At 42.8% G+C, this 27957-nt stretch overlaps 1 protein-coding gene and 1 long non-coding RNA gene across 2 annotated transcripts in view; one reads left to right on the forward strand and one right to left on the reverse strand.

Annotated features, from left to right (window-relative positions):
• LOC308586948 overlaps positions 1-27957 on the reverse strand; it is a 562568-nt gene that overhangs the window by 350905 nt on the left and 183706 nt on the right. The window lies entirely within an intron of this gene.
• On the forward strand, positions 1633-27897 carry EPHX4 (epoxide hydrolase 4). Its single transcript, XM_081194083.1, has 7 exons — positions 1633-2138; positions 8423-8508; positions 18730-18887; positions 21893-22021; positions 24126-24229; positions 25052-25200; positions 26955-27897. The coding sequence occupies exons 1-7, from the start codon at positions 1851-1853 to the stop codon at positions 27184-27186; spliced, it is 1146 nt and encodes a 381-aa protein (XP_081050209.1). The 5' UTR covers positions 1633-1850; the 3' UTR covers positions 27187-27897.

Raw genomic sequence — 27957 nt, forward strand, 5'->3', positions numbered from 1 at the left:
CCGGGTTTCAAAGGAAGCAGCTCCTGTGTTGCTTGGCTGCGTTGCTCACCCAATAAGGAGTCTAAGAACGACTGGGGGGGGTGGAGCTTGCATGCCTTGTGCCGATAAAATCAGCCACATTGCCTGGGGACTCGCCTTTGCTCAGCGCTTCCCAGTGGAGAGGCGACGGTGGTTTTCCTTGCTGCATCCCTTTTGCCAGGTTGCTGCGCTGTGGGAACCACCGCTTGAGGCTTTGTTTGACTGCTGGTTGGGCTTTCTGCCTTTGGCTCGGAGGGGCTCAGAAGTTGAACATACCTGTGCTTGGAAAATCCCTTATTTTGGCTGCTGATCGCTTATTTTCGAGGCTGCTGGTCCCTTATTTTCAAATCTGTAAGTTGACAGCTATGCAGAGCATAGGCACCATGGCAATGGTGACACATGATTTTATTGTTTAATTTACATAAGCAACTGGAGGGCCAAAGGTACACAGCAGCAGCAAAGAACCTCTGGCCCCCGAGTCTAATTTGCACCGCCAGTCTTCCCCATTTGATCCCCACCTGCCATACCCAGGACATCTTCTGTGAAGCCAGGTGCGGAGCAAGGAAGGGCACATTTCTCTGTCCATAGCAGGGTTGATCAGCTGAACAGTGGTGCCTGCAAAGTCTTGCTTTTGCCCCTGCTGTTTGAGTTGATACAGTACCATAGGGCATGGCGCTCATGACCTCAAGGCTGCAGGTTCGATTTCCCATTTGGGACAGTTCTGTATTCCTGCATCGCAGGAAGTTGGGACTCGATGGTCCTCAGGGTACCACCCAACTCTATGATATTGTCTTAAGCTGCTGGAAGCCATTGTTTGATGCAATGGCCCCACGAGAGTCGTTCTGATTCTTAAATGGGAGAGGCGAATTGAATATGACACTTTGCTTTTTAGAGGAAAGGAGTCCTAAATGCCGCTACATCCCATTAGCTCTGGAAGCTCTCTTACTGGTATATTCTGTTTTAAAACTCTCTCTATATAACTTGCAGATATATATATATGGCAGATTATAATTCAATAAAATGTTTTTGGGCTTCCATAATCATTTAACTCCCCACCACAAAAAACCCCACAAAATAACAGTCTCTCTCTCCTGTGCCTGTTTACTCAGGCATTGGTTCGCTGGGCCAAGCCAACAGTGAGGTTAAAGGGCTGCCCCACCCTCAATAAATGTTGTTGTTGTTGTTAACGTGATGATGACACACAGTAACAGGGGTGTCAAATTGAATATCAAATATTGGGGTTGGGGGGAACACCAGGTGAGCCTCACCCCACAGAATCGATCACATGACATGGTGAACGCACACTATTTGAATGGCAATGCTCATGAACTGGGGGTGGGGGGCTGGAGCCCCACAAATATTTTATTGGAGGGCCAGAGTTGGCCCCAAGGAGTTGGCTCCTCCGGATCACTGCCAAATAACCCCCACGAAGCGCGACGACGCAAAATACACTGAATGAAAAGCAGTATTATTGTTGTTGTTGTTGTTGTTATGAACGCACACGCGACACGTAACGGCCCCCATTCACACGTGCAGCCGTTCTGCGGCCAAGTGACGCGCCTGTGCACGTGCGAGCCGATCCTCTGCGCGCGCGGCGCCCCTCTGAGCCTGTGCGCGGCTTCTTCCTTCGGAGAGGCGAGCGAGGGCCGCGGGCTGGAGGCGACGTGCGCGCCGGCAGAAGCGCGGGACTCCTCCTCGGTCTCTTTCGCCTCCCCCCCACCGCCTCCCCCCGTCTCTCCATCTGGTTCGGTCCTCGCGATGCCGTCGTCGGTTCGTGCCTCCCGCTGGCGCAGCCCATCTCTCCTCCGCTGAAGGGGGGGCGGCGGCGGCGGATGGAGAGATCGAGAGCGCGAGTCGCCTCTCCCGCTTCGTGCCTCCTCGCCTCGCTCTCCCCGGGGCTGGCCATCCTCCCCGGCCGGCTGATGGTGACACTCCGGTCCGTGCTCTTCTGGGCTCTCGTGTACGCTTACTGCGGCCTGTGCGCCTGCAGGGAGCTGCTGAAACTTTTGTGGAGCCTCGGCACGAGGCCGGCCAAGACCTTCCAGTGGCTCATCCGGGAGAACCCGCCGGGCTGCCTCAACGACCCTTGCTGGGGGACTCACTGCTATGTCCGGATCAAGGTAAACAGGAGCTTGCGGGGAGGGACGGCACCGTCCTCACGAGCTGCGGGGTCTGCGTGTCTGCGGGGAGGGAACCTCGCTTCTGCTGCCCAGGGCAAAGGGGGCACTCGGTCGCCCTCTTCGTGGGAAAGGACAAGCACAGGCAGAAAGAGGCTTGCCTTGCTTTCCTCCTCCCTCCCTCTCTCCCTCTCTTTTTCTCCTTCCTTCCCTCCTTCCCAGTTCTGTCGCTGCTGGAAAACAAGGCAAAATGCAGCCCATAGAAAGGGTTGCGTTTGCTCCACAAACACACACATTGCTGCAGATAGATGGGTGCACACACATGTCACCCTGTGCACACCACACACACATACACACACACACACACAACATATATATATATATTTGGGGAGGCAGGGGGCGTTATGGAGGAGGCGGGCTTGCAAGCAGCAGTCCATTTCCAAGATGCGAACAGTGAGAATAAGTCGGGGCGTGTGAGCTTTCTGGTGTCCTGGTGTTGATGGACCACGCGTTTTGTCTGGTTAAGATGTGCCAAAACCTACAGCGGGTCATGATCTGTGTGGGTCGTGATGGGTACAAAGCCATTGTGTGTGACTTGGTTTCGACATTCCTGTCTGGAACAGACGCCCCCTGCCCCCCCCCAAAAAAGAGAGAAAGCCTTGAGAGGAAATGCGAATATTAGCAACCAGTGTGCAGACATGAGAGGCAATGCATTCAAGGTGATTTGCAAACACGCTACTCAACCTTGCCTCAGGAAAAAGTCTGGGTGCTTAATCTAACTCCTGGTTTGCCCGATCCTCTTAATCTCTGCAGGCACCGAGTAAAAGTCCAGTATCTGGTCCATATGTGGTATCTGGGGCAGAACTTTTTGGTGAGAAGGCAGCGGTGGCTCTTTCTTTAATCAGATTTATTTATAATTTTTAAAATGCTTGGAGAGTAGGTACACTCTTCCAGCATGTACACAGAAAGGTCTGCGAGCTCACACTGGGGGGAGTCAAAATTGTCTAGTCTCAAGGCAGAAACTGTGGTGGCTCATGAATCAAATGTCATCTTTGAAGTGCAGAGGCCATGTCCTTGATTCCAGGTCCCAAATTGCTTCAGCAGCATTCATATCTCTTGACTTGCCCTGGATTCATCAACTCAGCACCATCAACTCAGGGAAGAAGGACATTGGTGGGACTAGTTTATTGATTCTTTTGCCCTTCCAAAATGATAAATAGAAGATGCACTATACTTGTCTACAATTGTTTGCAGGCTTCATTTTCTCATTAATAAAAAGTAGCCCTTTAATGTTCCCAGGAGCTGTGCAGAATGAAGACATGACATGCTCCTGCCTACTGAAAAGAAATACAAGCTAGGTCAGAATGGCAAGGCTAGTTGGTCATCAGATCTAATCCACCCCACTGGTTCTAGTCCTACCCCATAGAGCATCAGCATCAGAGATCATGGTGTGCTCGAAACCCCTTCAGATATTGGCCCCCATCATGCCTCACCTTAATATTTTCCTGCCAAACCTACCCAACTCTTTCAAGCATCTTCCTACGGCTTGATGCATGGATAGTGCTTAAGTAGAATTCCACATTGCATACGACTACTAGGGTGGCACAAATCAGAACTTCCTCATGTTGATTTCTTCCTCTCTTACTGCTAACGTATAGAATCGGTTACTCTTTGCCATGATATTAGCATGCTTTGTGGCTTCCCCGCCCCGCCAGCACCAACCAAATGATGTGAGCCAATTCAGATGTGAGGATCCCAACATGAGATAAAAGGATCCTACACAATGGGGTGGGGAAGAACTTGGCACATAGAATCCACTTTCAGTGACATCCCATGTACTGTGTAACAAGCGGTTCTGTCCATTAAATGGTTCTGAAACTGCATATTTCCATGCATTGATCCACTACCAAAAGGAAGGAAGGAAACTTAGAAGAGCCCAGGCCAAAGTGCTTTTGGGTAGACCACAAACAGGACATGAGATCAGATGTACAGTGGTGCCCCGCAAGACGAAATTAATTCGTTCCGCAATTTTTGTCGTCTAGCGAATTTTTCGTCTTGCGAAGCACGAAATCCCATAGGAATGCATTGAAAATCAATTAATGCGTTTCTATGGTCAAAAAAAGTCGAAACAAAGCCAAATTTGGTACAACAACAGTTTATTAACTGCTCTTTAAAGTCACACATACTGTAAAGAGCAGTTCAAAAATTGAAGGGAAAATAAATTAACTTTATAAACAAAACATGTCTTTGTTTTTAGACAAAGGAAACAAAGCCGCGAGACGTTTTCGTCTTGCGAAGCAAGCCCATAGGGAAATTTCGTCTTGCGAGGCAAATCGAAAATGGAAAAACCTTTCGTCTAGCGAGTTTTTTGTCTTGCGAGGCATTCGTCTTGCGAGGTACCACTGTATCTGGAAAAGTTAGGTTTGTGAGTTTCCTTGCAGTTTGTTGGAAAGAGCTTGAAATGCAGTGGCACTGACGATAATGACTCCCGTTAAGAACTTGTTGTGAAACATTGGGAGAAAAATATATCGCAGAGTTGGAACTTCGATATGCACTTAATTTCTATAATGCCGTTGAAATTTTCCCTAAGAAAATGAATTAGCAGTATATATCAAAGCATTGTAAGGTATGTAAAAGCACTGTTGATACTTTAAATTGAATTACCCACCCAATCAGTTAGCGGTAGTTAAGTGCCCTTAACTACAATAGAAATAAATTATGTAGACGTAATGGCTGTGGAGAAAATTCCTATAAACGAAAGAATAGAGATTTAGAAATCTATGCTCAATCTATAAAACCATAGCTAACTTGAAATGCTCTGGTCCATGGGGTCACGAAGAGTCGGACACGACTAAACGACAACAAACTTGAAATTTTAGTGAGAAGTACTTTTCATGTACATCTAAAATGAAGCAAGTTTTATTTATGGCGATAAAGTATTTAACAGCGAGTCATGTGGCTATTATTCTAAAACTTAGGACATATGCCAATATCTAGAACCCGATGCAAGTAAATTTGCACGGCAATTTATTTCCCTTGCTCTGAAATGAATGAAGCAAGTTTTGCAGCCATAAGAGTAAGATGAGGGAGACCCTCTCTCTAGAAGAATGGCTGGGCTGCAAGGCTGGGACAGTCCCATCTCCAGGAAGCACCCTGTTTGAGTGAGTACAAGTGTGCCGTTAAATAGAACTTGCCATGGTTTGTTCTTGTGGCATCACTGCTAGCCACTTGACAGCCATAAAACCAGCACAGTGTCAAGTTAACCACCACTTGCGGGAGTGCCAGCAACCGTGGTTGCCAGGGACCGTGGGTACCATATGGTGTGTATGGCCCTAGAGCCGAAATTTGTGGGTGCTCGGCCCCTTCATGGGGAATTTTGTGGGTGCTTAGGGGCCCCAGGGAGTCAGCACCTATGACTACATGCCTCCACCACTGCCTCATTTTGTCCTCGGGGAAAGGTTCTGGGTGTCCTCTCACATGCAGCAGTATTCAGAAGCGCACACTGGCTGTCTCCAGTGAATTACTTCATAAGATGCTGCTGCTGCATACTTTATCAGCTAATTGCATGTTGATTTGGCCATCAATCTCATCATCTGTCTTGCAATGGCACTTCAGGCCTATTGACTTTTTTTGTAAAATAAATTAAGTGCCTCTTGAATATTAATTCATTGAATAAAGGCATGAAACACCGTTCCCCATATCAGTCAGTCTGGGCTGCTCATGATGTGGGTGGGGTAGGGCCTTCTCTGTAGTGGTGCCCCAGCTACAGAATCCTCCCCAGCCCTCCTGGAAGCATGGATGAATACAACACTGCTTCCATTGCTTGGTAAAACACACACTTACTTTCCTAGGCCATTGCATGTTTTGTTGGATTGCTTTATGAAATTGTTTTGTGTTGTTCTGCTGGTTAATGAATTTAAATTTTAATGAGTTGTTTTATGTTGCTGTTGGAATCCACTCTGTGAACACAAGGTGATAAAAAGTGGTCCATAAATGCAAAAAAGGAAAAATACAATGTGAATTTTTGTTTGCTGCAAAACAGCTTTGGAGATAGGAGGGGCAGATGCACAACATCACAGATACTAGCCAATCAACTCCTGGCAGAGTTGCTTTCTGCATGGAGAGGGAAATGTTTGTCAAAAGATAATGTTTAGAGCTCTTCAGCTGGAGAAGAAAATTTTCGTGTCACTTCTGTTTTGCATGTTTTTTTCCTTCATAACAGCTTATTCCATTAGTTCCAAGAATTAATTAAGTACGTATAAGGAGGAAGGATCGGATTATGATTAAATTAGTTTAGCAAGCATGGCTTTTCCTACTCTGGGAATTGTTGTTCTGCAAAGGAATAACTGGAGGGCAGGAATGGAGAACCTGTGACCCAATATTGCTGGACCACAATCCCCACCGTTCCTCACCATTGGCCATGAAGGTTGGGGCTGATGGGACTTGGAGTCCACCAACATGAGCAGAGCTTCCCTTTCTTACTGTAAGGAATCTGCAACATCTTCACAATCCAGCTGTGAGGGAGTCAGGAGAAGCCAGGTCATATATACACTGGCTTTAAGATGTCCTTGGCTTTACTGCTTAGAGAAACCTTCATTCCCAAGCGCTTTACCAATTTTGCCACAAGATTCATTTTACCACGACTTCAGAATAATGAAGCGGCAGCCACATCAACCTCTCTCAATTATCCGGAGCCATCTTCTTGCACTGCAGCTGAGTGTTCGCCTCTCACAGCTGGCTGATGTCAAGCATGAAATGAAGAGAGGCTCTCAAGATAGTTGCTAACAGACAAGGATCCACACCGCCTGGCTGGTGTCCTTATTAGCACTCTCAGCAGAGAGCTTGTTTGTTGATCTGAAATAGTATGAGAAGTAATGTGACAACCGGTTGAAGTAGAAGTTTGCCTGACACCACTATGGCCCTATTAAGGCTTCGGCGGAAAGCCTGTACAGTTGCAGTGTCCGACCTAGGGTACGTACACACTGTCTTAATTTTGCAGAAGCCACTGCTCCTGATAAGGCGACAGAGGACAGGTGTCTGCAGCTTATTTCATAACAAGCTCCAATTAGCTCTCTTTTCCAGGTGTTGCCTGTCATCCTTGCCTGAACCAGAAACAAGGAACTGCATAAATCCTTTTAAGTGCTTACTTGATTTGTGCAAAGTCGCCATAAAGTGGAACATCCCCCATGTTCCTCCTCCCCTGTTCCTCCCATGCTCCTCCACCCTCCTTGGAAATACCTGGATGCACGTCCACAAATAGCACAAGAATCCATAAAACAAGGAGTTGTGAAATAGTCCTGCTAAGGTGCAGACAGACGGCAAATATTCCTGGAGGTGGGGACAGTGTGCTCTCAAGTAAGTTTGACCAGTCTGATGCCGTGTGATGGAGAGCCTGGTGTGAATATTAGAAGGTCAGTTGGTTAGAGAAATCTTAACTAATACTGTGCATATATTTTCAGGGTTTATTTTGGATGGTGACCTCATGTGCCACACTAGGCACCATGGGGAAGGGCAGAATGCACACAGAAGGCCTCATGTTTGACATCCCTTCCCAAAGAGCCACTGCTTGTACAGTCATACCTCGGAAGCCAAACGTAATATTTTCCGGAAGTCCGTTTGACTTCCAAAAGATTCGGAAACCAAGGCGTGGCTTCCAATTGGCTGCAGGAAGCTTCTGCAGCCAATCAGAAGCCGCGGAACCCATGTTGGACATTTGGGTTCCAAAGAACGCTCGCAGACTGTAACACTCACTTCTGGGTTTGTGGCGTTTGGAAGCCAAAACATTTGAGTCGCAGGACTTCCAAGGTACAACAGTACTGAGCTACCAGAGTAATGATTTGATTCAGTATAAAGCAGCTTTCTATATTCCTATTCCTTTCTGTGTGTGCGAGAGGAGAAAGGTCTCAGAAGCTGCCTACCTGCCACCCACTCTGAAAGTACTTACATTAGAAATAATTAACATTTTAAAAAGACTCAGCTAATTGGAGGCCCCCTTTTCATCCCTCTGAAGCTTTAAAACTGGTGAGGCATTGTATCCTTGTTTATCACTGCACCTTCAGTGATAATGCAGCCGAACCCATCAAGAAATGAAAGGGAGCGAGTTGAAAGAAAACATGACAGCATGTTCTTGGTCTTATGGATGCAGAGAAATACTGGACCGCTGCAACTTTCTGCGTGACTCTTGAGAAGCACGAAATTCAAGCTATCCTTTGAACAAAGCTCTTCTTAGTACCTGAACATTTATCTGTGAATATAAAAGCATAACTTGTCTTCTCTTTTGCTTCCAGGATTCCGGGTTAAGATTCCACTATGTGGCTGCTGGAGAGAGGGGCAAACCGCTTATGCTACTTCTTCATGGCTTTCCGGAGTTCTGGTAAAACTCTTCTTTTACTTGCTTCTGTTTATGAACTACATATGCAAGATCAATACCCATGTGCGTTTCGCTACAGTTATTATTAATCTGTACAGAGGCACCAGCTTCCCTTGACAATTGGGGAGCCCCGATTTTGACCTTCAAAGCCCTACACGGCCTAAGACCCACGTACCTACAGGACTGCCTCTCCTGGTATGCCCCACGGAGGACCTTAAGGACAACACTTTGGAGGTCCCAAGTCGCAAGGTGGTTAGATTGGTTCCAACTAGGGCCAGGGCCTTTTCAGTACTTGCCCCAACTTGGTGGAATGCTCTGTCACAAGAGACTAGGGCCCTGCGGGACTTGACATCCTTCCGCAGGGCCTGCAAGACAGAGCTGTTCCGTCTGGCCTTTGGTTGGACTCGGTCTGACCCTTACGTTTTCCCTCCCCTTACAGTTTTGATCCATGGGCTACTTTTAAAATGAGGCTGCATCTTAAATTGCATTTTAACCTGTATTTTAAATTGCTGTTTCCTCCCCCCCCATTATGTTTTTATTGTAATTTTACTGGTGTTAGCCGCCCTGAGCCCAGCTCTGGCTGGGGAGGGCAGGGTATAAATTATTATTATTATTATTATTATTATTATTATTATTATTATTATTATGCGATGTCTGAACATTGAGGCGGTCCAGTCCCCTAAAACAAAACAAAAAACCAACATGGGGGGGGCAAAACTGCCTTGGCCCCTAGGAGTCAGCACCTATGAATCTGTATCCCGCTTTTGTCCAAGAACTCTTAAATTAGTAGCTATTGTATTGATAATCAAGGCATGGTAACTGTTATTACCCATACATGTTGCACATAGCAGACAGGGACCTAAATCCTAAGGAATTGTATACCCGCTACCTGAAAATTTGACATGTGTATGTGTACTTGAAAGGCAACCAAGGTCATTGTTTATAGGAGTGCAAATTGAACCTTATCAAAGTTGTTTTGCAGGGATGGGGGACCCATGGCTTTCCACGTGTTGTTGGAGTTCATCTCCCATCATTCCCACCCAACACGGCCAGCGGTCAGGGATGAAGGGAGTTGTATCCCAGCAACATATCTGGAAGAGCACTGTTCCTGCGCTGTTGTTTAGTTATATGACTCCAATTCACTTTTTCTGTGGATTTTGCCCTATTAGTTATATTTTATACAGGGGAGCCAACTTGAGTAAAATATTGGGGGGCGGTAATCCCCCCCATAATCAACCATGTGATGTGGTGCATACACACCATTTGAACGGCAATGTCCATCAGTTTGGGGGAGCAGCCCCCCCAAATATCTTATGGGGGGGCAAAGCCCCTAGGAGTTGGCTCCTGTGGTTTTATAAGTGCCACAAAAGGCTATAGCTTCAAATGTAAAGTATTTATTGTCCAAAATTTGTTTTGTTTTTCATTTTTATTAAAGAGAAAACATTTTTTTAAAAATCCTAAGTTGTAACAAAGGAAAGTCAGAGAAAAAAGGGCACTAACTTACCATTTGTGTTCTAACATATTAAAAGTTACTTACATTTCCATAAATCTATCAATCTGCATTCCTAAGAAACATAATAATAAGATAGGAAGTAATAAAAACTTAAATAAGAGAGCAAACATGAAGGGGTTGAGGATAGCATTTTCTACCATATTAACCAAAGTCACGTTGCTATTCTTTTTTATATTTACAATGGAAAACTTCATTCTAAGTTTAAAAGAAATGAAAGAAAAAAGTTGGGCATTCCAATACCAGCAAATACCTTAAAGAAACAGGCTAAAGTATCTACCAGTTAATCAGGAACTGATCTTCTACCAGCCTAGGGGCCAAACCAAATATGTGTGTATGCTTGAAGGTGAGGATCTATGGACCGCTCTGGACAACCTGTTTATTGAGTGTTCATCCTGATTTGCTTGTAAAGATTATGCAGAGTTTACATTATAGCCGATCTTTACTGAGCATTTGTGTTTATTTGTTTCCAGGGCAGTTACACAACAGCAAGCATTTGTCCTACATCCATTCTGATTTACGGGGTGTTTATACATCTTCCTGTTAAGTCATTCTTCTCCACTTTTTAATGCGTTTCACTTTCCAGACCATTGATTTTCTCAAAAACGGATTTGTTGCAAAATAGTGACACTCCAGAGGTACCCTATGTTTGCCGCTATATGGTGGAAGTAAAATACCTAAATTGGCTGTCCCTGACCAAATTATAAAGTTACAACCTTTAATGATTCCAGCAACTTTAAAACGGAGAAACAGGTACATATTTGTCCTGGACAGTTCATAACCTCACACCCTTGTTCCATGCTCCAGCATCACACCAGGTCAAATTGGAGTGCATGGGGATGGGAGCAAAACTCACCCACTTCACCTAAACTGTTAAGTTGTGGGTGAGCATATCAGACGACACAGCGATTTTTCAAACAGCTCTTGTTTATACATAGGCCAGAACTGAACTGCACCGAAGGGTTCAGTCAGCCTGCTTATATAGAGCTCCAGTACAATGTAACTGTAACAATTTTCTAAAACTATCCAATTACTGAACGTCACTTTCGATCCCTTATTTGCATAACTATCTACAGTATCCCCCTGCTGGCCCAGGGTAGGAACTTCAGTACATAACACCAACATTTACCTCCCAACGCTGTGCTGCATTAATTTGTACCCCCAACAAGCCAGCTAAGGTGTTGGAAGTGGCGGGGGGGGGCATCTTAAAGGAGCAAAACACGGGGAAGACTCTAGTTCTCTGGGGCTACTTTATTCCCTAGTCCAGGGTTTCCCAAACTTGGGTCTCCCACTGTTTTTGAACTACAACTCCCATCATCCCTAGCTAGCAGAACCAGTGGTTAGGGATGATGGGAAGTGTAGTCCAAAAACAGCAGTTTGGGAAACCCTGGTCTAGATAATAATTGTGGGTCTGAAAGTGTGTTTTGCCAGGCAAACTGATCCATCACCGTGGGGTGACATTGATCCTCTTGGTGCCAACTTCTGGTAAGGGTTTCACAATTGAATATCTTCATGTTATGTCCTGTACTAAATTTAAAAGTGAGCTATAAAATGAAAGTTTAGAATAGTTATTTCATATGACTTGAGGGCATTTTTCCCTTCCTTACTTGTGAAATTTGGCCATAACTTGATTAAAATTTGATAGGGCCCAGATAAAATTGCCTCATCAACTGGGTAGATGACCATCCCTTGTTGACAATATGGCTTGTAGCTTATGTATCTAACTAGTTTAATGGAATATAAGGTAAACAATTTGCTATATAGGCCAACATTAACATAACAGCACAGTTCACACTGGTGCTATTTTTTTTTTAATACAGTATTGAAATAATTTATCAGGTTAAAAATATGTATGATTGACTGTGGGAGAATCACGGCATAAAGTACTCCAGCTAAAAATACCATAGTTATCTACGCAGATTGTATTTATGACGCTGGTGCCTTTTATTGAATCAAAAAGATGAAATGATCACTGAAGAGCATTTCAAAGTGCCTGAAAAATTTCCACTTTTAAAGAGTGAAAACAAGTTATGCAAGAGTAACTCATATTTACAAAATGGTTTAGCATCTTGTTTCAAGGTTAAAGTTTGGGCAAACAAAACAAATAGTCAAAATAAACTGATATGGAGAAGATGAGAGGGCAAAATTAGCTGATTACATGCACCATTGACTGTAAGTATCTCTTAATGTATCTACCCATATGTATTTACTCAAACCTTAAGTCTGAGTGACTCTGTTGAATGAAGTGAGCCAGATAACCATCAAGACAAGGGCCTTTTTGATAGTGGTACCCTGGTTAAAGAACAGCCTTCCCAGAGAGGTTTGCCTGGAACCATCCTTTTGGTCTTTTCATCCTCTCTGTTCACTCCAGGCTTTTAAATAATTTTAAAATCTGTGTTTTAACTTGGGGGGTGCGATAGCACTTGTTTTCATCCTTGGATTTATATGGTTTCTTATTTTGCATTTGGTTCTTATTTTGCATTTAAAATAAAATTTTACATTTTATTTATTTAAAATAAAATAAAATTTTGCATTTAAATTGTTTTCATACTTATTTGTTTTAAGTTGCCAAGAGAACTTCATGCAATTGGATGTCATACAAATGTTGCGAAACAACAACAACAACTAAATACAAATAAAAATAAAAGGGGGGATACAAATAAATAAAACAAATACTAATAATACTAATAAAATACAAATAAAAGTGGGGGAATCAATAATAATCTCAAGTCATAGGTGGAAGGGCTGGATTCAATTCATACATTATTATTTTTAAAAACAAATTTTTATTGGTTTTTAAACAAATACAATAACCATTAAACACTTATCCAGCAGTACATGTAATTGTGTTTGTTTTCAGTCCTTACAATACTGTGGTGGTGACTTGATCATAGAATCATAGAATTGTAGAATTCAAAGGGATGCCAAAGTCATTTGATCCAAACCCTTGTGATGCAGGAATCTCATCCACAAGGAAGCTTCTGATCTGACTAGTTAATTGGATAGTCTAAGAATTAATCCAGAGGTAGCCAAGCCAATACCTCCTTCGGGTATGGTTGGACTAAAACTCCCATCATCCCTGACCTTGGCCTTTCAGGTTGGGGATATTGAGAGTCTAGTCCAACATCATTTGGAGATTAGGGTGTGTAAGTCAGTGGGCAAACTCTGAAGCTTTTAAAAACCTTTACCTGTATTGCTGAGGGACGCGGGTGGCGCTGTGGGTTAAACCACAGAGCCTAGGACTTGCCGATCAGAAGGCCGGCGGTTCGAATCCCCGTGACGGGGTGAGCTCCCGTTGCTCAGTCCCTGCTCCTGCCAACCTAGCAGTTTGAAAGCATGTCAAAGTGCAAGTAGATAAATAGTTACTGCTCCGGCGGGAAGGTAAACGGCGTTTCCGTGCACTGCTCTGCTTCGCCAGAAGCGGCTTAGTCATGCTGGCCACATGACCCCGGAAGGTGTACGCCGGCTCCCTCGGCCAATAAAGCGAGATGAGCGCCAGAACCCCAGAGTCGGCCACGATTGGACCTAATGGTCGGGGGTCCCTTTACCTTTACCTTACCTGTATTGCTAAACTTGATCCAAACCTCGAGAGTGCTGCTTCGGACAGGTAGCACGATGCTCATACAGTTTGGGTTCCTAGTGGCAGTTTGGCTACTGTAATAACATTTGAATGGAGCATATGTTTGATGGGAAACAGATATAAAGATTTTATGCTGTGAAATACATTACAGCCACGTGCGAGATGCTATTAATTGGCATATTTTCTAAATACGCACATATTTACACAGTTGGGCTTGGGGTATCCTTTGCTGTTGCCTGAAGAACCTTCATGGTAGTCTAGAGAATTGTCTGAGGTAACTCAGTGCTTTCTATGGGTAAAAGCAGCCTGGCCAGTGCTTAGAGAGGGAAACAGAAAGATTCTAAGCTTCTCCTAGAGATAGGTATGATTTATTCATTTTACATAACTGATATGCAGAAAATAGGACTTGCTTCTCATGCTCAGCATTTATAGGGCGATTGGCCCCTGCCTCACAGTTTAAACAACAACAGTAGGGCTCTGGGGAAATTGGAGTGGGACTGAAAAAGACGTCATTGTGTTTCCTGAGCACTGCATATTTGGGAAGAAGAGGGGGAATGTGAAGACTTTGACAACTGGACCCACCAAAATAAATAGCATCTCCAGTGAAAAGAAAATCTATACTATCCAGCAATTTATTCAGAGTTTAAAATAATAGAGAAAGGCAAACAGGATGTGAAGAATTTTTTTTAAAAAAATTCCTTCCAGTAGCACCTTAGAGACCAACTAAGTTTGTTATTGGTATGAGCTTTCGTGTGCATGCACACTTCTACAGATATATCTAGGATGCGAAGAGAGATGCAAGATCCTTTTCAAACTATTTTTAACGAAGCTTTTAAAAATATTTTAAATTATTCAGAGTGGTCCCCGCCCCCCAGCTTGTCATGGCCGTTCAGGGACAATGGAAACTGATGGGCAATTAGGCAGCTCTTTGTCCAAGCCATCTTAGAATGCACTTTGAGTCGCCCACCTGACAGGATGTGTTTTCAGACCAGTTTCGTTTAAGATAATGTGCAATGGAGAAGACTCCTTTGTGCATTATTTACGGATGGCAATACTGCATCAAGATATCTGGGTTTTTTATGTGGATCATCTCCATGCAAATTCAGCTCTATAAAGGTCCGTTGTTGGGTGTTTTGTACTGTTGTTGGTGTCGTTGTTATTTTCTATGTGCCAGTCTTAGATATCAGAAAATTTATGTGTAGATGAAAAGCACAGCTGTATAACACACACTGTGTATGCAGAAAAGCCTTTGCTCAATCCCTAGCAAAGAAGGAAGGTGAAAAATGGGAGCACCTAGAAGAAGAGAGGTTGGGGGCCCTGGGAGTAGGGATGTGAGGGACCATAAGGAAAGGGGGGGAACAGCCATGAAGAGGGGTGTGTGTGAGTGAGAACCCAGCCAGGGAAAGAGGTTGGGATTTGTGTGACAGAGTTGGCTATTAGGGAAAGAGGATTGCAGAGAAAGAGGTGGGTTGGGTTGGCAGAGGGGAAATGAGTGAATCAAGAGTTAAGGGATGTACATATCATCATTTGAAGGGATGCGGGTGGCGCTGTGGGTTAAACCACAGAGCCTAGGACTTGCCGATCAGAAGGTCGGCGGCTCGAATCCCCACGACGGAGTGAGCTTCCGTTGCTCAGTCCCTGCTCCTGCCAACCTAGCAGTTCGAAAGCACGTCAAAGCGCAAGTAGATAAATAGGTACTGCTCAGGCGGGAAGGAAAACGGCGTTTCTGTGCACTGCTCTGGTTCGCCAGAAGCGGCTTAGTCGTGCTGGCCACATGACCCGGAAGCTATACGCCGGCTCCCTCAGCCAATAAAGCGAGATGAGCGCTGCAACCCCAGAGTCAGCCACGACAGGACCTAATGGTCAGGGGTCCCTTTACCTTTACTTTATATCATCATTTACTCTGGTTCCAGTGTGCTCCCACCACTGCTGCTTAAAACCGAGTGAACATGACGTCAGCCACAATATACATGCATCCTGTAGTTTCTCGAGAAATACTCCTAACTGATGCATTTCCCCTCAAATCAGCTTCCATCCGACTTGAAAACTCAAGCCGCAGATCAGTTCAGCCGTAACGTGCGTGCAGAAGACAGCTTCCTTCAGTAGCAGTTTAGGGGGTTTCAGACGCAGGGGAACAAAACAGGTAATGCTTTCGGGGGCGACCACCACACCCTCTCTGGTGTGCACAGCAAGCATTAGTGTGACTTGAAGCACAGTGAGGGGAAACGACATTGCAGCATTTTAAGCTACTAATGTGTACATACCATTTACTGAAGAGGAACTGATTTGAGGCAGATGCTGGGTGAGTAATGCATTTGGGAGGAATTTATCAGATGTCGTTCTTCCTATTAATCTTGGGTGAACAAAGTAATTTTAGAGGAATGCGTTTGGAGGTGATTGGGGGAAAATAATGAGCTCGCTTTTTGTGAAACTGGTGTCCTGCTAGAACTGAAAAGTGTAGGCTCAAAGGAGTCTACCTGTGTCTGGTTTTAAGCTTCCTGTGCCTGGTTTTGCCTTCCATTAAATGGGTGTGCTTCATTGTGCTAGTAACATTTGTGACTAATCACATCCACACTTGCCATTTTACGACTGACCATGCCCCCATGGTAGCCATCTTTGCAATAATGTCCACAACACTTTCTTAAAATTCCCAATGTGCCTTTGGGCTGACAAGATTGAGATCTTTGCATATTTTCCTGTGCAACCTGGAAATTTCAGAGTCAAAGTTCAATAGTTCTACAGGCATAATTATATGTAAGCGAGGCTCTTCTCCTTGCTAACAACAAGGCAGTTATATAGGCTTAAATGACCAGGTGATGTATAGTACATTATTATTAGCTTTAGTTGCAATAGAATTCATTGCTACACACCGTATATAGCACCTTCCAGGATCCTTTTAATCTTGACCCCTTTGTTATCCAGTCATAGTCAATTATATGTTTAAATGAATAATAGTCAAACTCAGGCTATTTGTGCTTATTTAATTCATTTTTCTTATTATAACTTCCTAAAATATAATACATTTTGAGTGGTTCTACCCAGGTACTACTGGTGAAATTATATGGGAGTACCAAATCACTGACAGCTGTTAATCTTCATCATAAGAGGCAGCTGAGATTGACCGAAGAAGAACTGATTGAGAAATACAGCAGGAAGAAAAAAACACAGAATTTTGGTTAATTTGCTGCACGTGTTACATCTTCTTTTGAGCTGGAGAGCGAACAAGTTTTATTGCTTTTTATCTTCTGAAAAAGATCCAAACTTTATCCATCAGATTACTCCTGAGGCCTAACTCTTCTGGTCCAGATAGTTGCTTGTTTGTTTGTTTGTTGTTGTTGTTGTTGTTTTAAAAGGCAAAAAAGATGAGAAAGAAAGCTTTATTCTTACATTATCGAAGTCAATTCAGTACCCTTTTTAAAGATGCCCAGGGCTACTATAAAGACATACTTTAGCCGCATTCATTCCTGTATTTACTCACATAGATATTTCATGAGAGCAGAATGGTAGGGGAAGGCAATGGCTCAGAAATGTCCTCCTTCAAACGGGATACTTCTAGCTGCATCAGTTTCCCAGATTATGGCAGAAAGTCTACGAGAAGCTCATGAGGCAGAGCAAAAAGGAGCAGCAATCACTGATTCCTCACTCAAGTGGCTGTGTTAACAGTACAGTATAGCAATGGAGCATTTTACTTTCGATGACCAAGTACTGGAATCTTACTGTATGTTTGGGAACATTTGGGGTCTCCCCACTTCGCAATAGGTAACCAGAGCATACCAGAATCAGACAAAGACTCATACGCCTAGTGCTAGATCAGCAAACAATGGCGCAGGTTTCCAGAGAAAGTCCCTCGGCCCTAAAGCTGTTTTGCTTTTAGACGACTCGCAGCTCTCTCCTCCCGCCTTCAAATTCAAAATTATCAAATTGGCTCCAAGCTGCTTTTCTGTACGACCTCACACAAACTACAGTACAGTGGTACCTCAGGTTACATACGCTTCAGGTTACAGACTTCGCTAACCCAGAAATAGTGCTTCAGGTTAAGAACTTTGCTTCAGGATGAGAACGGAAATCGGGCTCCAGTGGCGTGGCAGCAGCAGGAGGCCCCATTAGCTAAAGTGGTGCTTCAGGTTCAGAACAGTTTCAGGTTAAGAACGGACCTCCAGAACGAATTAAGTACTTAACCTGTGGTACCACTGTACAGGCTTTCTCTATATGACTTCCCTCAACCCCTCACAACTCAAAATAGGAGTATTAAACTAGCGAGTATTACCTGGAGAGAGATTCCCAAGTTTCAGAAGACTGTCTCCTATAACTAGCTTCCATTTATCGTCCTGAACTATTAACAATGCATGAAACTAACAAATGATGATATCTCAGGCTCAGGAACCAAGAAGAAACGATTTTTTTAAAAAAGTATGGGAAATGTTTATAATGTACATACAAAATCATTGTAAACAGGTTAAAACATTAGCAGGGTTTTTTAATGCACTTGTAATGTAATAGAAACTACAGATAATTTAGGAAGATGAAGATTTTAGAGAAGTATTGATATGCAGATGGAAACAGAATTAAGTGGACCTATGGATTGGATGGGGAGGAAGTCAGGAGATTCGGAGTAATCTCGATATGTGAATGTGTAAGATATTTGGATGTAACTTTATTATTATTCTTTATTGTTTCTATTTCTTTTCTTTTTTAACATTGGAAATCAAATTACAAAATAAAAATAAAAATAAAAATGATGATCTTTCAGCATCCATAACCAGACAGCCTTACTAAAGGTGTAGGGACATCGTAGTTACATTCTGCATTGGGCACAGGAGTTAGGCTAGATGATATCCAACTCCGTATTTCTGTGAGGTAAAGTGATACCTTATTGATGGTGGGAATGTATCACCTTGTTTTGAGTTGTTTTGATCTGATGCAGCAAGATCAATATTGCGGGTTTTTGCTTCTGTGCAGTTTTTGTTTCTTCTTTTTTTATATAAAAATGCTGGCATAACATCTTTCTTGAATTCAGGTTTGTGATCTTTTATGTTTCTGGTATGAACTGCTTTTCTAAAAATAAGGTAAAACAGCTTATCAACCTTAAGTAAAAAAAAATACTAGGAAGTAAAACATTTTTCTTCTTTAATAGGTACTCCTGGCGTCATCAAATGCGGGAATTTAAGAGCGAATACCGAGTTGTGGCCTTGGATTTGAGAGGTTACGGAGAAACCGATGCCCCTGCCCAGAGAGAGAATTACAAGCTAGACTGTCTGATTACAGATATAAAGGATATATTGGAGTCTCTTGGTGTGTTAATAGCATCCAAGCTGCCCAGCTTATAATAATGCTAAAAGGGGGAAACGCTAACATTTTCCCTTTAACAAATTCTCGTTTAAATATGACTGTTCATGTGTGCAGTGCGTGCTATTTTTCTTAATTTAAATCTTAATTCGGGAAAATTTGCGTGGATTTTTAAAAGCCGTGATTTCTTGAGCTGTTTATCAAAAATTCCTTACTTGAATTGGAATGAAAGCGTCAACACATGCAGTGCTCACATGCTGGGAGTCAAATGGAAAGGTCTTTCTCGACAATAAAGCCCTGTAGAAAGACAGCCAGAATGCATTTGCTCTAGGTAGACCACCCGTTGCACGGAAACTACAATTTATCCAGCAGCAAATCCGCATTATGTTGCCAATGGGAAAATGCAATTCTCGCCCACACCCTGAGCAAATGCAGTTTCTATGGGGAAGATGACTGTAATTCGTTTACAGGCACTTACTGGTTTGATGGCCAGCGCCACAGCTTTCCCCAACCTACGTAAATTCTTGGGTGGCTGCTTAAGCAGAGAAAAACTCTCCCTCAGCTTCCTCGAGGGTTGTGCTGTCTCATTCTTCTGTGCTGGAACACAGTCTTTTGATATGCCCCCCCCCCCAAAAAAAGAGGAGCTGTGTATGCGTGGGAATGAAAAGCAGGAAGGCCATCTCCACATAGCAAGACTATCCCTGCCCTCAACAAAACAACATACAAATGAGTTGCTTGCAAGTATTGTATTTGCGATGAAAGAAAGCACATATCTGTGGGGATACGGAGCCTAAGGTAAATTGAGATAGATGTTAAGCGTCTGGAAAAGGCCAAACGTTTCTATCTGTCGGACCGAGAGACAGATATGAAACCACAGCAAGCATCTCAATCCGTAAGGCGGAAGGTTGTAAAAAGGGCTTCGTTTTTTGTCCTACCGGCAATCCCCATAACCCATCCTGCCCAGCCCTGTTACTTGATCGGCCCTGGCACCTTCATTTCCATACCTGTCCCTATTAATAATAGCCCTTTGTTTGCTTCATTGAGTCCCACCACGCTTCTCAATGATGCTTTGGCTCCTGGTCTTGACACGACTTTTATTTATTCACCCCAGCTCAGATTGATTCCTGGCACACTGGGGTCTGCGGCCTTGATGCCATCTTGGGCCCTGCCTTGCTTTCTGATAAGCAAGTTGGTGGGATCTCCAGAGTTGCGTTCTTGACATCTGAATCTCCTTCTCATGCCGCATCAGAACAGGGACAGTCTGTCTCTAATCAATCCTCCTGCTATCTTATTTCATCAGATACGTCCAGTGACCATCTATTTGTGAAAGTATTGCTATTTCATGCCTGTGGTTCCAGTGCTGTAGAATGGGGTCTGTTAAGTTGTGGGTGAACATATCAGACGACACAGCGATTCTTCAAACAGCTCTTGTTTATTCACAGGCCAGGACAGAACTGAACTGAAGGGTTCAGTCAGCCTGCTTATATAGAGCTCCAGTACAATGTAACTGTAACAATTTTCTAAAACTATCCAATCACTGAACGTCACTTTTGATCCCTTATTTGCATAACTATCTACAGTATCCCCCTGCTGGCCCAGGGTGAGAACTTCAGTACATAACAGGGTCCCTCTAGAACTGAGGAACGGTGACTTCGGCTGCGTTCCTGAAGAACTCCGAAACCTTTCCTGTAGCCTTTTGTGACTTCTTCCTAGAGCAGGGTTGGGGAACCTGCAGCCCTCCACATGTCGTGGGACCTCAGCTCCCCTCGCCCCAGGTAGCATGGCCAGTGATCAGGATGGTGGGAATTGTAGCAACATCTGGAGGGCCACAGGTTCTCCACCTCTCCCTCAAGGGACTTTTCTGACTGGCTGATGCATTTTCTTGTAACTTTTAAAAATATATTTTTCCTGGTTGTATAATATTGCAGCCTTATTCCCCTTCTTGTTATAAGTTGATACAGCGACATGGGTGGCGCTGTTGTCAAACCACTGAGAATCTTGGGCTTGCCGATCAGAAGGTCTGTGGTTCGAATCCACACAATGGACTGAGTTCCCGTTGCTCTGTCCCAGCTTCTGCCAACCTAGAAGTTCTAAAGCACGCCACTCCAAGTAGATAAATAGGTATCACTGTGGCAGGAAGGTAAATGGCATTTCCATGCGCTTTGGCACCCGTCACGGTGTCCTGTTGCGCCAGAAGTGGTTTAGTCATGCTGGCCACATGACCTGGAAAAGCTGTCTGCGGACAAACACCAGCTCCCTTGGCCTGAAAAGCGAGATGAGTGCCGCGCCCCATAGTTGCCTTTGACTGGACTTAACTATCCAGGGGTCCTTTACCTTATAAGGTAAAGATAAAGGGACCCCTGACCATTAGGTCCAGTCGTGACCGACTCTGGGGTTGTGGCACTCATCTCGCTTTATTGGCCGAGGGAGCCGGCGTACAGCTTCTGGGTCATGTGGCCAGCATGACTAAGCCGCTTCTGGCGAACCAGAGCAGCGCACGGAAACGCCGTTTACCTTCCCGCCGGAGCGGTCCCTATTTATCTACTTGCACTTTGACGTGCTTTCGAACTGCTAGGTTGGCAGGAGCTGGGACCGAGCAATGGAAGCTCACCCCGTCACGGGGATTCGAACCGCCGACCTTCTGATTGGCAAGTCCTAGGCTCTGTGGTTTAACCCACAGCACCACCCGCGTCCCTCCTTTACCTTATAAGTTGCTCTAAAACACGTGCTGGAATATAAATAAACTCCAGCTACGAAAGGGGGGGGGAAGGGTTCTTAAGAAATTTCCCACCTTGTTGCTATGTTGTATGCCATGATTCTGAAAGCAGTTTATTAATAGAAGCGCCCACCTATCGTGGTATGAATAATTTGCCAAGGGGTTGGGGGGGGGGAGAATTGAGATGTTGCTACCAGACATACTGCAACTTCTACTGTCATTCCCTTTGATGTGATAATGTATTTGGATGTAACTGCTGGTAAACAACTATCAGAAATCTATTTTTAAATAACAGGGTACAGCAAGTGCGTGCTGATTGGTCACGACTGGGGTGGAATGATTGCTTGGCTAGCTGCTATTTGTTACCCAGAAATGGTGACGAAGCTGATTGTTGTGAATTTCCCCCATCCTTCAGTTTTTACAGGTAAGTTTTTGGGGCAATGGGATCCAATGTTCTAGCTGTCTGTAGCATTCTCATCTTTAAGCAGAGATGTGTGGTGCTGTTTTTTCTAGAAAAAGAGGTGCTGAGCCCCGGTGCCAAGTTAAGAACAGAGTGGATTTGAATTGGAAGAATAAACATTTTTTAAAAAAATAATATTTTATTAGGTTTTATCCATAAAAAAGTTTAGAAAAATACAAAAAACAAAAAAGATACAAAATTACAAAATACAGAAGTACAAACATTAAACACAAAAAAGAAAAGAAAAGAAAACACATATAGAAAAACAAAAATTCATTCTTTCTTGATTTCTCCTCTTTGATTAACTTATTTTCCTGACTCCCTCGCGTCTCCCATTTTTGTATCCCTTTTAAACGTTAGTTCAGCAAATTCATATCCTGTTAGTCTATCTATTTTATTAATCCAATCTTGCATTTTACCTTGTTGCTAAAACCCCTGCAATTCATTTCAATGTCCTCAACATTCAAAAATTTTACAATATTTCTGCAAATACATTTTAAATTTCCTCCAGTCTTCTTCCACCAACTCTTCTCCCTGATCTCGGATTCTGCCAGTCATTTCCGCCATCTCCATGTAGTCTATTGGAAGAATAAACATACCCAGGTGCCACAAGCCATTAGAGAAAATGGTAGAGCAAACTGCTTCAGAAACATAAGTACATAAAAGGAGCCATGTTGGTTCATACCAAAGGCCCATCTAAGTCAGTATTCTGCTCACTCATTGGCTCACCAGTAGCCAATAGGAAATATTCAAACCCATAAGTTCTGAGTACTTGCGACTCCCAGCAACTGCTTTTCGGAGGTATAATGCTTCTGAGACCAGGGTGGATTTGATTTAAATCAAATCAATTTAAATCACGTTTTAAATCACTTTTTACAGAAAGACTCATTCTTGCTGGTAGAATCTTAATATTTACAACCAGATGAAGGGTTTCATTTTTGGAACAATAAATTTTCAGAGTAGTTTTTACAGTTATATCAAAAAATTCTGTTTTGGTTATACTATTAGAAATACATAGACAGATAATTGTGAAACTATTGTGAGGTTTAAGAAGTTAAATGTTTATATTTGGATAATTTTTCTGCTGTACTTTATTGGAAGGAGAAAAATAATCATTTCCTTAATAACAATTTAAACAATTTATTTAACTAAAACAATAACATTATAACATATGTATCTATGTTTGTTAACTGATGTTGTTAAACAATTTTTTTAAAAAAAAACACTTTGAGTTTTATCACACATGAAAAACTTAAATCCTTATTTCCTGATGAATAGCCTTTGGACTATAATGTAACATAAATAGAAAACTATATTTAGAAAGATTTTCCCTCCAAAAGCATTTATTTTAAAAATCCGATTTAAATTTTAAAAATCCGATTTAAATTTTAAAAATCCGATTTAAATTTTAAAAATCCGATTTAAATTTTAAAAATCCGATTTAAATTTTAAAAATCCGATTTAAATTTTAAAAATCCGATTTAAATTTTTAAATCATTGATTTTTATCCACCCTGTCTGAGACTGAACATCCAGTACAAAGTGTCATGACTAATAGGCCCACGTGGTCAGAATGAAAGGGAAGTTCAAGTCGGCAGGACCTGGGGTTGCCATATTTCAAAAAGTGAAAACCAGCTTTTTTAGAGAGTTGCCTATGAACCAGGACAAAGCGCCGCCTTTCGGAAATTCCCAAAAGAACACTTCTGTGTTCTCTCCCTCTTGCTTCTGTAAGATTAAGGAGAAAATGAGGTGCATGAGCTGCGATCCTAAATGCAGTTCCTAGGGAATAAGCCTCAGTGAACGTGATTAGGCTTCCTTTCTGGGTAAATGTGCATAGGATCTGCAACATTACTAATTCCTAGGTGCAAAAGGATATTAACATTTTATCATAATTCGAAATCTTCAGCTTTTCATTTCAATTCACAGGTTTGTTTCCCTTTTCATCATCATCATCATTTATTTGCCTTTCCACAAAAATGTGCCCAAAGTGCCTCACAGCATGTGAAATAAGCCATAATAAATACACCAAGCTAAAAAAACCAACCCCAAACATGTCTTTTCTTTTCAAGAATACATTCTACGACATCCATCACAAATGATTAAATCTGCCTACTACTACTTCTTCCAAATGCCATGGTTTCCTGAACTTATGTTTACGATAAATGATTTTAAGGTAAGTGTGCCAAGAGGGAGAATTTGTATCGTTTATGGAAACATTGCTGCGCAGAAAGGAAAGGTATGTTTTTAATGCTTCCAACCAGGGATGGACAGATCTCCTTGGCTCGACATTGAATACAAACCCACAGTGCCCAGCACATTCCAGAACACCTTGGAACTGTTTCAGAGCTAGGGAAATTTGAACTGGTCCACATTTATCAGCTTTGCAGTTTCCAAAACAATATGCAGACGGAAACAGACCTGTCCTTCAAAACTTGCACTTACCCCAATTTTGCAATGCAGTTCTCCAACCAGTATTTACAAAGACACATATTTATGGGGAAAGTGCACCAAAAAATGAAAGTACTCATGAAAATAATATACAGAAATGCATTATATTAGGGGAAACTCACAAAAATTTGTACGTGAGACAAAACTGCATATTAAAATGTGTTTATCGTGTGGATTTTTTAAAATAAAAAAATGCTAATTGACGCAAAATGTGGAAAATTGCAGATTGGGGAAAAATGAGAAACTGGGAAAACTGAAATTGAAATATCCCTTCAGCATAGCCTGTTCTTACCTTGCTTCGGTAGTTTTTTAAATAATCAACTGGGGGTTAATTTTTTGAAATCACGTACTTCTGTAAAGTTGGGGGTTCCACTGAGGCGGCTGATGCCACCTTATTGTCCATAACTTCTGAAGGTGGGAAACAGAGGTATGATACCAAAAGAAGAATTGATATAAAGCAAATGAGAGACCATTACAGTGCTTATGAATGAGAACTGTCTAGTAATTTTGGACAGATTTAATTCTTGTTACTTATTTGTTGCCATAGATTCTGAAAAGCCTCATTACTGGCCAGTCAAGTGGAATTGGAAGGAAAGGCTGCAGGCTAACAGCAGAAGATATTGAAGCTTACCTATATGTATTCTCCCAACCAGGTGCACTAACCGGTCCCATTAATCACTATAGAAACCTTTTCAGGTCAGTCTATTGTTCTTTGCTCAATCACATAATACGAGACACTGTTCACAAGCACAACCTAGAGTATGGCTTAATTTAGGTGCACTATACACTGTGCGTTAAACCACAGAGCCTAGGACTTGCTGATCAGAAGGTCGGTGGTTCGAATCCCCGTGACGGGGTGAGCTCCCGTTGCTCGGTCCCTGCTCCTGCCAACCGAGCAGTTCGAAAGCACGTCAAAGTGCAAGTAGATAAATAGGTACCGCTTTGGCAGGAAGGTAAATGGCGTTCCCGTGCGCTGCTCTGGTTCGCCAGAAGCAGCTTAGTCATGCTGGCCACATGACCCGGAAGCTATACGCCGGCTCCCTCAACCAATAAAGTGAGATGAGCGGTCACGACTGGACCTAATGGTCAGGGGTCCCTTTACCTTTACACATGCATACAGAAACATAGCAGTCACTTCTCACAGCTCTGTAAGAGATAAAATGGGAGTGTTTGGTGGCCTTATTGTGAATTTTCTACCTTGAAACTCAGTTCAGACTCTCTGAAATGCCTCTTGGGCATAGGGGAGGAAGGACAAAATTAGTTTGGAAATGGATGTTCAGCCGGGGGGTATATGACTTTTCTTAATTTGAAATTTATCTAAAGGAGGAGGGTGGTAAATGTTATGTATGCAGCGTAGGCTAAGCCCAGGCTGCAGCTGCAGAACAGAAGCCGGGAAGGATTCTAAAATGCTCCAATGGTATTTGCTAGTAGCTGGCAAGCAGCCAATCACTGCTGCGATAGGGCCGGTGTTGTGATTTGCTAGTTGCAGTATAAGGCAACCTATCACAGGGAGGCTGGGCCGGCTTAAGTTATATATACTGGGCCAAGTGCCCCCATTTGTCATTCTTGTTCCTGATGGGTCATTAAATTCTCTTGAGCTGAACCTAGGCCTCGAGTCCTGCTCGAACCCACCTACCCTTCAGTAATGTCACTTGAAAGTTGCGGTCTAATTTGCCTTTAATATGGGATGAGTTTATATGAAGTAAAAAGCCCTGTTTTCCTTTGCTCCTTATAAATATGTCCTCATGTGGCATAATAGGGATATAGGCTGATAACCAATTGTGGCACACTTGCCTAGTGGACTTCTGCTTGTGCAACTAGCACTCCCCATTCCTGCCTTCCCATATGCTCCTGAAATCTGCTCCATAGGGTTCTCCAAACCTCTGGATCAGATGGGGGATGTATTGCCGCAAGAAAGAGAAAGGAGCAGTCCAACTCTGGTCACACAAAGCTAGTAGTAGCCCCAGATTGTATTTTGTATCCCTACATGAATCGAAGGAAGGTAGGCCCAGAAAAACATGGCAGTGCAGAAATATATACAGTGGTGCCCCGCAAGACGAATGCCTCGCAAGACGAAAAACTCGCTAGACGAAAGGGTTTTTCGGTTTTGCGTTGCTTCGCTAGACGAATTTCCCTATGGGCTTGCTTCGCAAGACGAAAACGTCTTGCGCTTTTTTTTAAAAGCCGCTTGAAAAGGCGCAGTTGCGACGGACTGTGCTTCGCAAGACGAAAAACATCGCAAGACGAAAAGACTCGCGGAACGAATTATTTTCGTCTTGCGAGGCACCACTGTACAGACCTGTGTCCACTTGCTACACAAGTTAGCCTGATTTCAGGTTGGATCTCTCTTGGTGGATTGGAGTGACAGACTATGAAATGGAATTAAACCTGATCTGTTTGTCCCGATTTTTAAAATAATAAGATCTTTATTTTCTTTTATTTTTTAAAAGTTGCCTGCCTCTGCAGCACCATGAGGTCACCATGCCCACTCTGTTGCTGTGGGGAGAAAAAGACCCCTTCATGGAGGTTGAGATGGCAGAAATCACAAGGATTTATGTAAAAAATCAGTTTAGACTTACGATTCTGTCCGAAGCCAGCCACTGGCTCCAACAAGATCAGCCTGACATTGTGAACAAGTTGATATGGACTTTCCTGAAAGAAGAGTCAAGAAAAAGAGAATGACTGTTGTTGTTTTTTTCTGGCACAATCTAAATGTTAAAATTAATTGTGATCAGGGCCATATTTGCAGCAAACCTTAGACCTGAGCTCTGCTAGAGAAAATGTTTTTCAATGTACTGTACGTATTGATGCCAATGTTATTACAAGAAGGTGATGTAAGACTCTGTAATCTTAATGTTGGTTTTACCTGTATTCTGTATTTTGCACATGAAACACTTGCCTTAAAAATGTTTGTGCTTGTACAATAAGGAACTCATAGAAAGTTGCTTAGTTTTGGTTACTCACTTGCTTTAAAATTCTAATGTGTGGTGCCTTTAACAAATTTATAATGATGAATCAGTGCAGGGGTACCAGATGTAAAAGAAGTTATTATTGGTATGATGATCAATTTTCATTCTACTGTTTGGAATTTTTTTTACTGTATTTTTACCATTAAAAATGTTAACAGGTCTTTTGGTCTACATATTACTGCAAAAGCCTAAAGAAAACAAAACTTGTGTCTGGGCACATTTTGAGATCCTAAAGTGACAAATCAGATGTAATTGTGCTAAGTTGATAGCTGCTTGTCCAGTGATGTAAACTGGGGAAAAAACCTAGGATGTATACACATAGTGTTTCAACAACTAAAATAGAGAATGAAGAACTATGATGACGACTTATGTATCCTAGTATTTGCCTTGTTCTAATAAACTGCAACTGACATGGTGCCCTGTACCCAGCTCTTTATAGTGAGTTTTCTAAATGTATGACAGAAAACACAATGTATCCATTCAT

This window comes from Podarcis bocagei (genome assembly GCF_964188305.1).
Source record: "Podarcis bocagei genome assembly, chromosome: 5".
Lineage (NCBI taxonomy): Eukaryota > Metazoa > Chordata > Lepidosauria > Squamata > Lacertidae > Podarcis > Podarcis bocagei.

Coding starts and splice junctions, on each gene's coding strand:
- EPHX4 (XM_081194083.1), top strand. CDS start 1,851: ATGGAGAGATCGAGAGCGCGAGTCGCCTCTCCCGCTTCGTGCCTCCTC. Junction 22,022..24,125: donor CCATCCTTCAGTTTTTACAG/GTAAGTTTTTGG, acceptor TTTCTTTTCAAG/AATACATTCTACGACATCCA. Junction 24,230..25,051: donor TTACGATAAATGATTTTAAG/GTAAGTGTGCCA, acceptor TTGTTGCCATAG/ATTCTGAAAAGCCTCATTAC.